The 18,819-nt window shown below is 40.1% G+C and overlaps 1 protein-coding gene across 3 annotated transcripts in view; it reads right to left on the bottom strand.

The window, feature by feature from the left end:
• DVL1 (dishevelled segment polarity protein 1) overlaps positions 1–18,819 on the bottom strand; it is a 2,262,785-nt gene that overhangs the window by 111,519 nt on the left and 2,132,447 nt on the right. For all 3 annotated transcript variants that reach the window (XM_044063185.1, XM_044063186.1, XM_044063187.1), the window contains one exon: positions 6,552–6,683. In XM_044063185.1, coding sequence (XP_043919120.1) covers positions 6,552–6,683 — 132 coding nt within the window. The remainder of the gene's footprint in view (positions 1–6,551; positions 6,684–18,819) is intronic.

Below are 18,819 nucleotides of genomic sequence, written 5' to 3'. Positions count from 1 at the left end.
ATGTATTAAAAACCTTTGACATGGTCAACCATGAACTTCTCATTCTTTCACTAAAATCTATTTCCCTCAACAAGCCCACTATCCAGTGGTTCCAGTCCTACCTGACTGGTAGACAACAGGCAGTACTATGGCAGGGCAAACTCTCCAGTCAGTTACCTCCAACACTTGATGTCCCTCAAGGCTCCATACTAGGCCCAGTACTCTTCTCTATTTTTGTCAACAACCTCCATACTGCTATCCCTAAAGCCACCTGCATCCAATACGCAGATGATTCCACTCTCATCTGCTCAGCCACCTCCCCATCCGACTTGCAAATCTTAACCCAAAATACATTTAACACTATTGAGAACTGGCTCACCAATCAACGCGTACTTCTGAACCCCAATAAAACTAAACTTCTACTTTTCTCTCAGACTAGTAGATCCACCACACTTTCATTCTCTGTCACATCTAACAATGGTACCACTATTTCCCCAGATAATCACACCAAACTGCTAGGGGTTATCATAGACAATAATCTCAAATTTGACCTACAGGTCAACAAAACCATACAGACCATCAATAAGAAGCTTGGATCACTGTATAGAAACAAGACATTTTTAACCCCACTGGCTAGGACTGCAATCGTCCAATCACACCTACTCTCTAATCTCTTATATGCCTCGCCTGTACTCTCAAACCTCAACAAATCTGAACTAGGTAAGCTGTCCCATAGCTACAATCATATTGCCAGATTCACCACTGGCTCCACCTATAGAACCCACCACTGCCAGAACCTTAAACAACTAGAGTGGCTAGAACTGCCCAGCTTAATTCAATTCAATCAACTCTCAATAGCGCACACAATGTTGTACCACCCTGAGGATACCCCCTCACTTAAAAATATTATTAAGCCATATAGCAATCTAAGATCCCTACGGTCAGCCGATAAACTACTGGTCCAAACCCACAAAGCTAATAACTCTGCTGGTGAATCCCTGTTTGCCAACTTCATTGGCAAAACCTGGAATTCGTTGCCAAACTATATAACCCTACAATCCTCCAAAAGTCTCATCTTCAGACAGTATCTCAAAGTGAATTGGCTATGTCCATGTACCAACCCTGACTAAGTTATAAACTAAAAGCATATTCTGCATTTATCATAACTTGTAACTACATCACCAAGTTCTGTTTCCAATCTGATGTCTCTTACTTTTAATTGTCTGTCTATGACAATTGTGAGTCCCTACTAGGGAACACTACTAACCCATTGTATATAATCACTTTGTTTTTATAATTGTTTGCTAACTTCTGTGTAATCTATATAAGTTTGTCTTTGTGGAGCTTTTCTCCCCAGGCCTCCGTTGAAAATGGACATGTATCCAGTTGGACTATCCCGGTAAACAAATGTAAAATTATAATAAAATAATAAATAATAATCTGACTGGAATCTGATCTTTTTGGCAATGGCCAGTGCTTGCTCCAAAACTTATAACCTGTAAATTTCTTTGCAGCTATTCACAAAACTGGTAGATATACATTTTAGATCCATACCAAAACAAGCAACTATTTAAAAATGTTGTAGGTATAATTACAAAGCCAATACTAAAACAAGCAATTCCATCCAAAAATTACTTTAATGTTGCTTATTCAATGGCTTATTCAAATTACCTGCCACATCAGAGGTTCATAGGTGTGTACTAGGCTAACGGCCCTGGAGCTTTTACAAGCCTAGCCCATAGAAGTGCCCTGGCATCGTGCTGACTGACATTAGCTCCTAGTGCCTCTAACAAATACAGCCACTGAAGTGATCCCCAGGGTGAACTATTTCCCATCCACTCATCAAGATTTCTCTTGAAGAGGGCCAGTGAGGTGCTCTCCTTGACATGTAGGGAAAGTCTATTCCAGAACATGGGCAGTCCCTGGGTTATGAATATGTCCCTCCCGCATGTTCTGTTGATTGTGGTAATGAGATTGAGGTCTCTGCAGTGTGTGGTGTGGAGGGATTGGGATTTCTGTAGATGTAGCATTTCGAACAGAGCTGGGTCAGACATGGCTTTGTAAGCCAAGCAGAGATTGCCTTTTAGTAGATGATACGAGACAGAGAATAGCTGGAGTTTTTTTGAGTCTGTCCATGTAGGACATGTGTTTAAGGCCTAGGATCCACTTTGTGAGGTACTTTTGTGGCCTTTCCAGCTGTTGCATGTGTCTAGTGAGGTACATGCCAAATGGGGCATTATACTCGATGATTGGCCTAATGAGGGAAGAGTAGAGAGAGATGATGACCTCTTTCTTCTTGGATGCAAAACCCTTGGTAATGAGATGTGCCACATAGAAGGACTTTCTGACCACAGTGGCAATGTGGTGGTCGAAGGAGAGACTGCTGTCAACCTGTGTCCCCACATCTCTTATAATGCCTTCAGTGCTCAGTGGGCTCCCATCAACGTGATAATTGGTGAGAACTAATTTTTTCCGAAAGGGGATGATGACATTTTTTGGCATTAAGCTTAATGCCATGGTTTCAACACCAGTCATTGGTCTCAGTGAGGCCTTTCTGTAGGATGTCTACATCACTTGGGGAGTTAATAATAGCTCTCAGCTTGCAGTCATCTGTGCACTTGGTCAGCCAGAGTCTCTCCATGTTGGCCTGGACTTCTGAAGTAGATGCCAAACAGGAGAGGAACCAGGACCTATCCCTGTGGGACTCCACTTATAACTGGTCAGCAGTCTGACTTGGAGCCCACAGCCGCAACTTTCCCACTGTGTGTTCTATCTGGGAGCCAGTTTGCAACCCACCTAGTGATATAGGGGTTGATGCCGAGTTTGGTGAGTTTATCAATAATTTCTGAGTGGGGAATGGTATCAAAGGCCTTGACCAGATCGAGGTAGGCTGTATGAACTGCCTTGCCCTCATCTACAGCTCTGGTGACTGACTCAAAGAAGTCAACCAGGTTGAGGAGGTATGTTCTACCTTTCACAAAACCAAATTGTGTTGGATTTAGGGTTTGGAGATTCCCTATATCCTTGTTAATTAGGTCCATGCCTCATTGAGACAGATGCCTAGTGTCAAAGCCATGGCCTCAAGCTCAATGCCAAAAAGTGCATTTCCATCCCCTTTGGTAAAAACTCTGTACCCATGAGCTACCACATAGGTGGTAGTCTACTTAATACCGAAAGTGTAATAAGAGACCCTGGGACACAGGTGGACAGTAGTCTCTCCTTTGATAATCACATCGCCACAGTAGTCAGGAAATCCTTCTACTTGGCACACCTCATCACAAAAGGTTTCTCATCCAGGAAAAAAGAGGTCATTGTTCCCCTCTACTCATCACTCATTAGACCCACTATAGAGAACAACACCCCTTTTGGTATGTATCTCACAAGACATCTACAACAACTGGAAAGGCCGCAGAAATACATCACAAAGAGGATTACTGGCCTCAAACAGATCAGATGCCCTACACAGACCATCTCAAAAAAGTCCAGCTTTACCCCGTCGCATATTGCCTACTCAGAGGCGATCTCTGCCTAACATACAAAGCTATGTTGGACATGCTCTACTTAACAAAATCCCAATTGCTCTGAGCTACACACTCTAGGGACCTAAACCTTGTCACCACAATAAACAGAACATGCTGGAGGGATAGATTCATGTCCCAGAGACTGCCCATACTCTGGAACAAACTACCTATCTATATCAAACAAAGCTCCTCATTAGCACTCTTCAAGAAAAATATTGATGATTGGATGGGAAATAGATAATTCACCCCAGGGATCACCTCTGTGGCTCTGGTGGATAGGGGCACAGGAAAATAATTTTCTTGGGTGGCGAAAGCCAGGTTACCTTTTTGGCTAGGCTTATATAGGCCCTAGGGCCGATAGCCTAGTACCTACCTATGATGATGCGCTCCATAACCTTATATATCAGATTCGTCAGGCTAATGGAGGTATAATTCCCAGGGTCTGTAGTCATGCCCCCTTTAAGGAGAGGAATAACTGTAGCAGTGTGTCATTCGGTAGGGGCAAAGCCCGAGGTGAGGCTGTTACTGTACAGGGCACAAAGATGTGGTGCCACTTCAATTTGTAGTTCATGTAGAACACATCCAGGGTATGGAATCAATTGGGTTAGACACTAATAGTTGCCACACATGTGGAATCTTTTCCTGTTTCAATTCAGAAGGTAAAGTTATTCTGAAATTATGAGATGAAGATTTGGGAAGTACTGGAATTATTATGCTGCACTTAACCAGAATGTTACAGCTTCACAGGTTTGCCAACGTTTACTATTTTATAATCCATTATGTCACGTCTTCATTACTGTACATTAATGCCAAAGCTGCTCCCTTCTAAAGATGTGCTGTTCCATCTCCATGACGACTATTTCCTGATTTTGTGAAGTTATGTTCTCTCCCTAATTTGGAAAATGCTGCTGTCTCTACTCATGAAGAAAAACAAGTTGAAATGTTATGATCATAGCATGAAGAAAAAGCAACCACAGATAGAAATCCGTATTTAATTAGATAGATGCTACCTTCTAACTTTGACAAAGCTTTTCTCTTGCCTGAAAATGTGCAGCACAACAACCTGTTGCAAGTCCTACAACAATGCAACATTTGTTATTTCATGGATCTGGGTGACTAATTCTTTCTCGGCTTATAAAAGAGTGTGTATTTTTCAAAATACACGGTGCAAAGTCTGAACACCCCTCTGCTTGTACTCCTAAGACAGCATCGTTAGACCCACTCTTGGGTTGTGAAATTGTCTCTTCTTATTCCACATGAACCCTAATGCTACGCTTAATTCTTATGTTACCATCATGAAATCTACTTGTTACTTACTATAAACTCGTGCCTTATTTGCTAGCTTTGAACATAGTTGTGGATGAGAAAAATAACTGATCAGCCACCTACCTAGTTAGCAAATGCAAAATAAAGTTTTTAATAGTTAATTAATCCCAGAAAGACAATATTCTTCATTCACCAAGATCTAACGATTCGCAGAAAACTTTTTTGTGCATCACAAACAGATTCAGTACATGCTGCACAAAACCGCTCCTCAGCCATATAAACATTTTCAGTAATGTATGTCAGGATCATAAACGGTGAAATCCATTTTAGTTTTGCGCATACGTTTACGAATAATAAATGCCTATCACCGAAAACATCTCAATACTGCATTAATACAAAGCTATATATGAAACAAACTGGCATTTACTGTCACTTTTAAACATTCTTTCACTACAGCCACTGTTCACCTTCACTGTGACATAGCATTTCCATAAACAAGCTTCAAAGACTGTGATTTTGTTTGTTGTTTGCTGTTTATCCTGTACTGAATGACCTTTAAAGTCTGACTTGGGTACAAGCCCATCTCAATCAGACCTCTATTTAAAAAAAGGAAGCTTAAACTGAAATGTACCTTAATCACACACACACACTAGATTCATGAAGAATCCAGGTATGTATAGCATATGATCACTTATGTCGCACAAATCAACAGCAATCTATGACATTTATTTATTTACTCTTGTTGACCAGTGAAGTCTGACTGTTCACGTGACACTCCATAAACCTTCATTTAATTAATATAATATCAAGATAATGTGACATTACATTAAACATGTGCAACTTGACTAACACTGCCATACCAAAGCAGCAGACAGAATAGGATAGTTAGCATCTGTCATAGCGCTATGGCAGTATTAGCATGACAATGTGTGCCATTGTACCTCCCTTTCCTGTTCTGTAGGGCCCCATATATCATACATATGTCTGTAAGTGTAGCAAGAGCCAACCACGCCACCTGTATGCAAGGGTCTATAGTAGGGTCGCCGAAATGTTATTCCTGCGAACACCTATTTATCAATCAATAATCAGCGAAAATCGCTTCAGTGATTCGCAGAATTTACTAAGGGCAATGAAATAGTTGGCCGAAGCACAACGGACAACTACAGAACTTTGCCCTTTTCTCCACAGTAGTGCAATCTTGGAGTTGGTATATACAGTTCGGGGGGTGTGGGGGGTGAAGCCCCCCACTTGGGTGGGTTTGAGTCAACTACAATTTGGTCCATTGTGCTTTGGGCAACTATTTCATTGCCCTTAGTAAATTTAGCGAACTGCTGATGTGATTTTCTCGGATTAGAGGTTAATGAATAGATGTTCACTGGAATTACACTTCTGCAAACTAATATAGACCTGTATGCAAAGATGCCCCTGCACTAAGATAACACCTGCATTAAGGCAAGCATAAACAGTGACAGTATAGGTACAGTCCCTTCATGATGACCTCTTGAAATGCAAGCACTGGTGGTGGTTTGCATTATACTCTGCAAAGATGCACTACTTCTAGTTCATAAGCAACAAAGCACCCCCCCCCCCAATTTCCTCCACACATGAATGGTTAACAAATCCCATCCTTACAGTGCACCTGAAATAACAGGAACAAACTAATGACTTCTTAATCTTCAAAACATTTTAAGCCACACCATGAAGACAATTTCAGTCCCTTTAGTATACTGAAGAAACAGAAGAGAATGTTAACGGCATTTTAAAACATTTTGGCCATATGCTTACCGATGACTGCATTTGAAATTGTAATTTTTAGCCACATTCGGTCTCTGATTTCCAATCCCGAATCTGGTAGTTGCATTACCTTGACAATGGTCGACATTTCACTCTTGACTGTGAGAGGAGAGTCATCTAATTCTGAAGTAAAAAAAAAAAAATCACAAATGAATACGTTGACATCTGCAGTACAATCATGGGAAAAGAGCACAACCGTGAGAAAAAGTTCTGAGATCTCATCCTAGAATTGGTAATGACTAGCATTCGGCTTTACCTTTCACCACAGCTGGTGATGCAGAGCTATAACTTGCAGCACAACCCAGCTGCATTGAGAATTGCAAACATGTTTGCAGCTTTTGGTTAAACCTGTGTTTATTTCTGGACTTTATACAGTAAAAATCATTCTTATACTTGCCTAATATAAAAAGAAGACATTTGTGAATATCACTTGGTTTTAAGTGGAGCACCAGTTATTATTCCAACTCATTATAGCGTAAACTATTACTAAGAGAACTCAGAATGAAAACCAAAAGTCTCTGTAATCCTTACTGTGAATCGTTTACTACAGCATTGTTAACTGTGTGAGTAAGATACTGGTCTTTTGGGAAGTGCACATCTAATAAGGCTATTTTTCTAGTGCATGTCTACTCTAATTTTCTTTTAAGTGAATTATGCCCACATTTCTCTCTTTTTTAGCAAAGAACAGTATTAATACTACTGACAATCAAATTATTAAACAATAAAAATATTTTTGATGTATTATTTAGTATCAACATTAATATAAGGTGTGTCAATGATTAGAAAATATGCATTATTTATTAAGCTTATTATTGATAATTAACCCTATAAACACTCCATCAAATTTACTACAAAATAAAGTATAAAAGGTGTAAAATGAAAATAAATTAAACAAGGCAGATATTTCAAAGTCTAGTTAAGTGCTCACTAGTTTTTTATTCTTTTAAATTATGACAGTTCTTGCCTCATGATTCCCAGATCATAACGGCTGTCTTCCATACCCTATTTTAACTGATGTCTTCTTGTGGCTCACAATAATGTTTGTTACAAGATTATGTTTATACTTTATATGTCGTATTGTTCTTATTTTGCTTATGTTACCGTATCGTCTTCTGAGATGTGATGATCCCCACAGGAAGGACTTCCTCCTCGTATCAGCAAGGACCCAGTACTCGCTGATGACCCTGACCCACAGGAAGGACGTCCTCCTCGTATGAAAACATAAGAGCTGGTAATGACAGACCCCAGCACTTCTACACTGCCATCCTCAAGCAATGCTTCCATCCACTGCTCAGAGAAAGATGAGTTAAACTAGTAGCAACTTGGGACCTTCTATTGACAAAAACTCTGGAAAGGCTATGGTCCTGAATTACAAGAAAGACCCCTGGGCAAGTGAGAATATCAAACATCAAATGTGTGATTTTTTTTCCTGTTTCCTAAGGTAGGAAATTAACTACATAAGAAACCTGTTTCTGTGTGCAAAAGGGCAAATAACATCAAAGAGAAGTTGAAAAAGCCAAAAAAGCAGAAAACTTTTCTGAGAAAATGGCAGGAAGTTATTAATGTGGCTACTGCCATCAGTTTAAATTCATAGCCAAAGGTGAAACCACTGATGCACAGATGAAGGGGCAAACAATAAGAGCCATGACATTTTATAACTGCGGCAGTAAAAGGTAGTTTACCTGGATGCATGCAAATCATGTACTGCCTTTAATGTCAGGATAACAGAGAGAAGCTTAAAAACAGAATACCCAAACATTTCTAGGTTCATAGGTTGGTACTAAGCTATCAGCCCTAGGGCCTATAGAAGCCTAGCCATAACAATTCCCTGCCTATTTCTTCCCACAGTATTTACTTCCCTGGACCCCTGTCTAGCAAGGCAACTGATGTGATCCCCGGGGTGAATTTCCTCTCTCCCATCCAATCATCAAGGTTCCTTCTGAAGACGGCCAAAGAGGCACTCTGCTTGACATGTATGGGCAGTCTATTCCAGAGTCTGGGGAGTCTCTGGGTCAGGAACCTATCCCTCCAGCATGTTTTGTTCGTTCTATTTACAAACATGAAGACAGAATGATGCTCTTTATAGACACGTTAGATTGTAACACAGAAGGACATTTTTTTTTTCATCTTCGAAGATGTCCAAATTGATCATATGGGTGGGTCATATAAACTAAGAACCAAGGTCACAGAATTTACCAAGCAGGTTGATTTCAATGCAGGAAAACTCCCAGGACTAAAGGACTTTTCCTTTTAGCAGACTCTTTAAAATGAGATCTACGAAGTTATAATACATTTTAGTAACAGGATGATATTTTTAACTATGGCTTTATACCACTAAGATATTATTTTTCATTCAACTGTTTCCATTCAACATATTTTTTACTACTTATCTCACTGTTTAGTAGTTTAACTGATTTTTAACCTGGTGCCTTTATATTTCAGTTACTATGAATGTCACACGACTGTTTATCTCTATAAACGTGTGTGTGTGCGTGTGTGTGTGTGTGTGTGTGTATTTGCAAGTTACTCAGTTCTGAAGAAGTCCTTTACCTGGATGAAAGCACTAAACTATTGAAATTTGTTTCGGCCTAGTCCAGTTTGTGGTCCCAGCATAAATTTATCTTTTTGATTATTTGTTCTTCCAGTAATGCCGTCCATGACTGCTTTGGTATAAACTACACTACACTGGCAAGACATTGTGAAGATTACATATGTAGGGAGATATCATGCAGGGACAATCTACCATAAGTCTAACTATGGCATAATCTTGTCAAGTTCAGGTAAACACAGGACAGTGATGGATACCATCTGCCAGTTAACACAGAAGAACAAGGCTATGAGCAGTGAACAGTTCTTTGGTGTATTGCAGGATCTGATTCCTTCAACCTCCATTTGCTTGTTGGGTGAATCTTCACACAGTGCTCGTGGGTCACCCCCTGAAAAGGGAAACTTGAGTCCAGTTGACAAAATAAGCAACATCCAAACAAAAAAGAAGTCCTCATCTCACACAAAAAGTACTATGCTTTAATGTGAAGAGAGTTCAGGCCTGAAAACCCAATAAATGTTGATATTTACCGTCAATCAACTGCTCTATCCATGGCACTACTGTTATGACCTCCTACCACCACCACCTTTCAGACACTTATGGAACTGATTGATTTGTCCATTTTCATGACACTACACAATGTCCAACATACTCAACTCATTATATTATTAACTAAGTTAGGCTGCTCTTTTCCCAAGCATAACGGATCCCTATTTTTGCCTACTCAGTGTTAATACACAAACAATCCCCAAACATATACGAAAGCTTAAACCTGGCTTTTTTAGCTTTGAATAATGTTCCAAATGAATTAATAAAAGAGAGCCATTCCATTATCCATTTTAATCAATCACTCAACCATTTGGAAACAGGGTCTCAATGTGCCTTTGTATAAAGGAAGAAGGGGGGTTGGCATAATGATGAAGGGCTTAACCTCAGAGATACAAGTGAAAGGGTTTGATTCTGACCTTGGTTACTAGCTAGACTTGTAACGTTCTGCAGATTAATAGCCTTCTGTTTACCCACGAAGCTAGGACAACCATTATTTCCTATTTCCTTTAATAACTGCTGGCCAATTTATCAACCTTCTGCAAATTTCTAGATAAAAGTGACATACCATTTTGAGCCAAAATGAATATCTGTAACACAAGAGGAAGTCAGACCAACACACGGTACTACCTCTGCCCATTGCTACCGCTGTCCATCTATGTGACATAGATTATATGGGTAACAAACTCAAAACAGTTTATATGTTAACACACTTTTTCCTAGAGGAGATGAAAACTTCTGATGCTGTCTGCCACACAGAGTTTAATAAAGAAACAGGGCCATCTCTCACACAAGCTTGTGGCAGGTGTCCCTCAGGGCTCAGTCTTCATTGTTATCTTCAACATTTAATAATTATATAATCAACCACTGGAGTGGGTAAGTTATTATAAAATAAGCACACAACTCTGTGATATCTCCCTATCTAAATCCACTTACTCTGATGTGCATAAAAAACCCACAAAACGACTTTGAGTCCGTGCAGCCCTCATTGTTTATTAATACATGCTGGTAAAACTAAACCTATGAAATTCCCTCTCAAGAACTGTCTAGCAAGATACAATACTGCACCTTCTGATTTTGCCTTGAATAATCCCAATAACAATTTATTCTGGGTATTAATATCACTTCACTTAACCAATCTCCCATTGTATAAGCATTCCATACTAAAACTGTGAGCCTGGATAACTGGCAATCAGTAGAAATTTGGTAAATATGTAGGTAATCTAATTTCAAAAACAGATCAACATACATTATATAGAGCAAAGTTTTTCCTCTCCTCCATTGCTCACATCTCATCTCCCATCATTCCACTATAAGTCAGGACAAACCTATAACAGGATAACCTGCATTGCTGTTGGACACCTTAACACAAGCTTTGCTGTGTTTTGCTACATGGTCTACCCTGGCTTGAATTAAGACAGAACCTAGCCATTATGCAATTAAAATCTGCACATAAACATTCTTTACCCCCTCAGAATTCTCCTCTCTAACAAATGCTAATATGTGTTTCACCACTCCTACAACACTTGTGTTTTCCGTAAGAAAAAAATGCCAACAACCTTTGTAAAAAGAACAAATAACTCCCAAAACAAAGGCCTCCTGTCAAAGATCAAGGAGTGAAATGCAAATATCACCAAGAACATTAAATAAATAAAATATATCCATACTGAGTGCTTTTTTCCAAATCTTTCATCAGAGCAAGAGTGTAACAGCCACATTCATCCTATAAATTCAAGAACAGCCAATCAAAAAGCACACACATTAGAAGATACTACAGTCCGTTTATGAGTGCTCATACATCAAGCCCACTTTTCCTGAAACAACCAACCGTTTATGTACAAAACCCTATAACACTTCTGATTAAAATGTATAGAATAAGATATGATAAACATGGTCTACGTATATATATATATATATATATATATATATATATATATATATATATATATATATATATATTCAATTTTCATATAAACAAAAAAGCTCTCTTACAATTTGGAGGACCTCAGTTTTAAAACACTGTAATAGAAATCTATTAAATTAACCCTGGTCTTAATGTTGCCTTTAAATGAAGCTGCCAGGACAACTATTTGTATTCCAGTAGGGTCTCCCAGTTACCACCCTTAGCACTTATATTGGTCTTCTCAATAACTCCAAATTTAAATTTAATGCCAGATATAACAGGGAAAGCTTTTAAATGTTTACAAAGGGCATTATTATTATTTCCTTTCTTTATATCGTATACGTTTTAATATATTATTTTCTTTAAAGGATGTTCTGTTTTCCCCACATAACTTTCACAGTCTTGACATACAGCAATATAAACCACACCTCCTAGTACCACAGTTAGCCCCATACAGTGGTGGTAAGACTGTGGTTCTTATAATTAATGGGAAACATAGGCCCTTCCAAAATATAACTAAAGTGGCACATACCACGCTTTCAGGTACCTGATTTCTTAAAACTACCGACTGAATCTTCTTTCCCTCATTCAGAAATATTCCTAAAATTAAATCCTCTCTGATATACAAAGGTAGCATGATTCTCCACAGTCATTCAAAGTTGGGTCCAAATTAAAAATATTCCAGTTACTGATAATAATATCTTTATAACCCCCGTAGAATTTACACTGTAATTTATTACTATAGCTCTACTAACATTTCTCAGTTTGGAATCACCTTCTAAATCTTTGATGCCTGACTTGTTTGTTTTACTTACACCCAAATCAGAACTAAATTTGGCCTTGAATGACTTTATTAGCCTACTGAACTGCTTCTTTAGGTTGATGAGGGATTTTTATTAATATTCATCTTCTAACTGTTGCCATGAAATTCCTCCTTTTGTTATACAAGCTGTTGATGTTGGGATTACACCAGGGCGACTTGTTTTTTGAGCTGATCCTGTGCTTAATCTGGATAGGAACAGTTTTCTCCATGCAGCTGTTAATATGACTAAGGATCGGCAGTGGTGTTCTTAGGGTTTGGGGGTGGCTTGAAATTTTGCCAGTGTGTCATGTAGTAGTAATACTTCCTGAACGTTCCAGGGTTAGCCAGTGTTCATGATTTTGTCCTTAGGACATCATGGGAGGGTGGGGCACAATGTTCTCCGAGGTTGTGGTACCAAATCACGGATGTTTGCTACCTTGTTTCAAGGATGTTTGCTACCTTGTTGGGCGTACAGATTAACTGGTCCAAGGTGTTTGCATTCACAAAGTCCAATAATCATAATGACGTCACATTAGGAGTCTGGTAAGATTTCCAGTTTAAACTGGGGTAGTTAAAGTCACCCATGAGAATGGTCTTAGGTTGAATGGGGAGCATCTCCAGTACTTTTACATATGGATTACGGTCTTCTTTGGTCATACAGGGGGACCTATAGTACGTGAGCATATAGTATGTGATTTGGTTTAAGGTAATACGGGAATGCAGAAGCTCAAGCACATCATACTGATGGACCACCCTTGAGGTGTACTTGTTTTTAATATAAATAGAGACACTCCTGATTTTTGTCCCTTTCTGTGCAGTAAATGGGATAAAGGTGTAGAAAGAACTGTAGCCCAGTTGCACTGCTACGGTGCTCTCTGTGGCTTTAAATCACATCTCAGTAACTGCATAGATGTCTACATTCTCCAGGGTGAGAAGAACTTACAGGGAGTTGAGTTTCCTGTTAACACTCCTGGCACTGAGCAGTAATACCTTTAGATTTTCCTGGGTTAGTTTAGCTGTCTCAGTAGGTTTACCAGATTGGCAGTGCCTAAAACAAGGCAATATGGGAATGAACAACGTTTTAACCAATATTCAAAATCCTAGAGGGGACAGGTGCAGACCACCCTTGGTAAAGCAGTATAGTCTGTTTACCATATCCTCTCAGGCTGACAGATATTGTTCACTTTTCAAATGACACCATACTGTAAGCCAACTGTTAAAGTTAATTATTTTCTGTTCAGATTGTAGCATCATCCTTGGAGAAAGTCGAATGCTGCTCAGTGTTAGGTTCATACTGGCCTGGGACACACAGTGCAAGAGCTCAGCCATGTCTCTATTCATGTACATCAAGGAGTATGTCTCAGGTCATTTACAGCCACATGGACTACCAAGTTATGCTGGTACTTGTGGTTCAATGATCTAAGTTTGTGTGTGATCTGTCAGATCCTGGCCCCTGACAGACAGCTGACCATTACTTAGCCTGGTGAATAGGACATCTGTGTGTCTCACAGTGGAGTCTCCCATGACCAAATTATTTGGTTGAGTGATAGTGTACCTTATGGGCTTAGAAGCTGAGTCACTATAGGATGTATTTGTACGTGCCATGTTGGATACTTTCTGGAATGCTCTTGAGGTTACTGAGGATACCTTTTGTTTGTGCAATGACTGTGAACTCCTTGTGGTTTAGGGAGATAGCACTTAAGAACCACAGCATACGTGGTTCCATGTGTGTGGTCCATACTATGAGAGGTGGGTGTAGTGTGCATGTTACTTACAACCTGTTTGTTATAAGTGCTTGCATGTGAGAGCACACACACACAACACGCACACAACACACACACACACACACACACACACACACACACACACACACACACACACACACACACACGCATGCACACACACGCACGCACACACAGACACACACACACACACACAAACACTCACACATGTAGCTAAACACAGTACGATCTATAAGGTGTATGCAACTCAACCAGTTTTTCTAATCCCATTTTTAAGGGGCAGGGCTGGCAACACACCACTCTCTAACAAAAAGAATAGTAAAATTGGGAGGGTTAAGGGGTAGCCACAGCATTCTCACAATCAGAATTACTGCTCTAGATAATCTAAATAATCTACCTGTCTAATCTAAAGGGTATTTGGATCAGTTAATACATGTATGCATACATAAATAAATATTAAATATGTTTATCAACAAACTAGCAACATCGACAGAATCACCAGTTAGATACCTAATCTGACCTAATATATAACTAACTTTTGCAAAAAGATTACTCATTAAAAACAGTTTTATCATGACTGAAAATCCAGCCAATGTCATGCTGCTATACTTTGTACATGTGGATTCATAACGATGTTGTTATGGCTGACCAATTTAACACAAGATATGCACCATCGCAGCAGATACCCAAAACCAACAATATTCTGGGAAACCAATAAAGTTCAATGACAGAAAACCAGACTCATCACTAGTTTGAAACAACACTGTCATCTGACTTACTTTGTTCAACATACAGACCTGGATGCTTAAAGCTGAGTCGCAAAATTGCAAAGTGGACTTTTTGGGGACTACTCTGAAATGTTTGTTTGTAATTAAAATAAAATTATAATATGGGGTATAATGCCAAATAAAATAATAAAAAATATAGTCTATCAGTAAACACTGCTCTAAAAACATTTATTTTTTTAATAATCTGTTAACAAGGAAGGCCTACTTGGCAAACCTGGGAGTACTGTCTGGTCAAGTGACTTCTTTAGAGTCACACAAGAGGGAAATGGAGGTGGAAGGAATCGAACCATGAACCCTTGACTAGAAGGAGGAGTTCATTAACAGTTGAGAGCTTTAATCCTCTGTACTAACTGCCAGACAAATAAAATATTACAAAAAAAAAAAAAATCCTCAGATGATTCTGCTCATGTAACCACATCACTGGGATTTTGGAACATCACTTACACCGAATCATTCTCCAAAATCATCAGCATTTTTAAGGCACAGTTACTATGAGGCTTGGATATCAGAATGGTTCCCTCCAGAAGCTGTTAGTCTCTGGGAACCATTAGTTTAATAGAATTGTTTTGTTGTGGGGTCAAAGAGTTATCTTCTCTTAAGAAAATGTATCATAAATTGGAAAGGATCATCATGGACCTCATAAATAAAGATATTGGGGACCTAAAGACACTGGTTCCTACCCAGTTCGGCTTTGTTAAGGGCAGATCCTGCCTCTTAAACCTGGTCAATTTCTTTGAAACAGTCACCAAGGCCATTGACGAGGGGAAGGTGGTCCACACAGCATACCTGGACCTCGCAAAAGCCTTCGATACAATACCCCACTCGGGCATTATAGATAAGCTCACCAGCTTAAATATAAACCCCTATGTCACTAGATGGGTTGCAAACTGGCTCAAGGACAGAACCCACATGATTAGAATTGCTGGAGCCATGTCAGACTCCAAACCAGTTACAAGTGGGGTCCCACAAGGCTCAGTCCTGGGACCTCTCTTGTTTGGTATATATTTCTCGGAGGTACAGGCCAACACGGAAAGACTGTGGCTGACCAAGTTCGCAGATGACTGCAAACTAGGTGCCATAATCGACTCTCCAGCCGACACAAGCATCCTACAAAAGGGCCTCATAGAAACAGACAACTGGTGCCAGAGCCATGGCCTCAAGCTAAACGCCAAAAAATGTATAGTCATCCCCTTTGGCAAAAACAGTGCCCACAAATTACCACATAGGTGGTAATCCATTAAGTACAGAAGAAGTAATTAGAGACCTGGGGACCCAAGTTGATAGCAATCTCTCATTTGAAAACCACGTGGCCAAAGTGGTTAGAAAAACATTTTATATAGCCCACCTAATCATGAAGGGATTCACATCTAGATCAGGGAGGTCATCGTGCCTCTTTACTCATCCCTCATCACGCCCATAATTGAGTACAAGGCCCCTTTGGGATGTACCTTACCAGACACCTGCAGCAACTGGAAAGACCCCAAAAGTACCTCACCAAGAGGATCAAAGGGCTCAAACAGATGCCATATGCTGCCCGGTTAAAGAAACTCCAGCTCTACTCAGTGGCATACCGCCTGCTCAGAGGCGATCTGTGCCTGACATATAAAGCCATGTCCAACCCGGAATTAATGGACATGCTGCACCTCAGAAAATCCAAATCCTATCGAGCTACGCTCGAGAGACTTGAACCTCAGCACTGAAATAAATAGGACATGCTGGAGGGACAGATTCATAACCCAGAGGCTCCCTTCACTCTGGAATAAAATCCCAGTCCAGGTTAGGCAGAGTCCCTCATTGACTCTCTTCAAGAGGAATCTTGATGAGTGGATGGGAGATCGTAGGTTTACCCCGGGTATCACTTCTGTGTCACTGTTAGACAGAGGCACAGTATACTAACCTCGAAAAAGGGCATAGCAAAATTAATTTAAAATAGGTGGCGAAAGCCAAACACACTCTGGCTAGGCTTATAAATGCCCTAGGGCAGATAGCCTAGTATGAACCTATGAACCTAAATTAATGAAGTTATAAAGCCACCTGTTGGATGAGTGGCAGTCAGGCTATGAATGGTAGTGAAGAATATGCTCACTCACCACCTCCTACCCCGTAGGATGTTCGTACAAAAAAAAAAAAAAATCATGGGATTCAGTACAACAAAAATATTTACTGGCTGGAAACTGGGCTAAAATAAACTGCTTAAAAAGCATAGTAACTATTACAGAACAGACTGTTTTGTAGTCATTTTGGCAGCTATATCTAATGCATTACATTACTTAAAATCTAAACTAGCAGTTTAACACAAAGGATTAAGGTAATGACTTGTTCATAGGTTCATAGGATGATACTAGGCTATTGACCCAAAGGCCCTTAGAAGCCTAGCCAAGAAGTTTTGCCCATGTTTCTACAAAGTCAGCACCTGATTCCCCTGTCCAGCAGGGCATAGGTGGGATCCCGGAGGTGTATTTTCTGTTTCCCATCCAGTCGTCCAGGTTCCTCTTAAAGAGGGCTAGATACATGCTTGACATGGAGAGGGAGTCCATTCCACAGATGAGGGAGTCTTTGGGACACAAATCTGTCCTGCCAACAAGTTCTATTAATGTCACAGACCAGGTTGATGCCTTGTGTAAGGGTTGTGCGAGTGAAGTTTGACTTATGGATATGCAGCAACTCCATCAAGGCTGGGTCTGGGATGGCCTTGTATGCCAGATGCAGGTCACCTCTGAGCAGTCAGCATGAGACTGAGTAGAGGGACAGGGCTTTTAACCTATCTGTATAGGATAGGTGTTTGAGGCCCTTGATGTTCCTGGTCAGAAACCGCTGTTGTCTCTCCAGCTGCTACATGTGCTTGGCAAGGTAAATGCCGAAGGAGGAATTGTACTCCATAATGAGTCTGATAAGGGAGGAATACAAGGATGTTATGACTTCTTTGTTCCTGGATGAAATACCTTTACTTATGAGGTGGGCCATGTAGAAAGCCTTCATTACAATGGAAGCAACGGTGGTCAAAAGTCAGGTTGCTATTAACCTGGGTGCCCAAGTCCCTCACGACTAATTGCATGCTTAGTACGTTGTTATTACTGTGATAATTAGTGGGGATTCCATTTTCCCCAAAGGGGATAATGATGCATTTCTTGGCATTCAGTTTGAGGCCATGCTTCTGGCATCAGTCATTAGTTTGGGTAAGACCCTCTTGGAGGATGTTCACATCACTAGGGGAATTTAAGACAGCACTCAGCTTGCAGTCATCTGCAAACTTGGTCAGCCGCAGACCACTGGTTTTGGCTTGCACCTCAGAAAAGTAGATCCCAAACAGCAGAGGCCCCAAACCTGATCCTTGGGGTACACTGCCCGTTACGGGTCTTCTACTAGAGGTGGCTTCCCCTATTTTGCTGAGTGGGTTCTATCAGTGAGCCAGTTAGCTATCCATCTGGTAACATACAGGTTGATGCCTAGCTGAGAGAGTTTATCTATTACACCTGAGTGGGGAATAGTGTTTAAGGCTTTGGTTAGGACAAGTTAGGCGGTGTGCACCTTCTTCCCCTCGTCCATGGCTTTGGTGACTGTTTCGAAGAAGTCTACCAAGTTTAATAGGCATGATCTCCCTTTGACAAAACCAAACTGTGTGGGGTCAAGCATTTGGAGGTTGCCACTGTCCTTGTTTATAAGATCCATGATAATGCATTACCTGGCCTTTTTTTTACTTTGCGAGTTAGCTACTCATTTTAGCAAGCTATCTGTACCATTATTATTTTAAGGTTGTGTAGTGACAGGGATGTGTTAGTGAACAATGAAATATAATAAAAACTGATATAACAACCCTCTACAAAGAAACATGAAGAATTACTGATTATAGGAGTGTGAAAAATATGTAATGAATTTTCAAAGGTATGCAACACCCTTCATCTTCTTATAAATTGCTAGCTAGAGTACAGAAAC

This window comes from Protopterus annectens, chromosome 2.part1 (genome assembly GCF_019279795.1).
Source record: "Protopterus annectens isolate FY-2018-M chromosome 2.part1, PAN1.0, whole genome shotgun sequence".
Lineage (NCBI taxonomy): Eukaryota > Metazoa > Chordata > Ceratodontiformes > Protopteridae > Protopterus > Protopterus annectens.
This window is presented reverse-complemented; position numbering and strand designations above follow the sequence as displayed.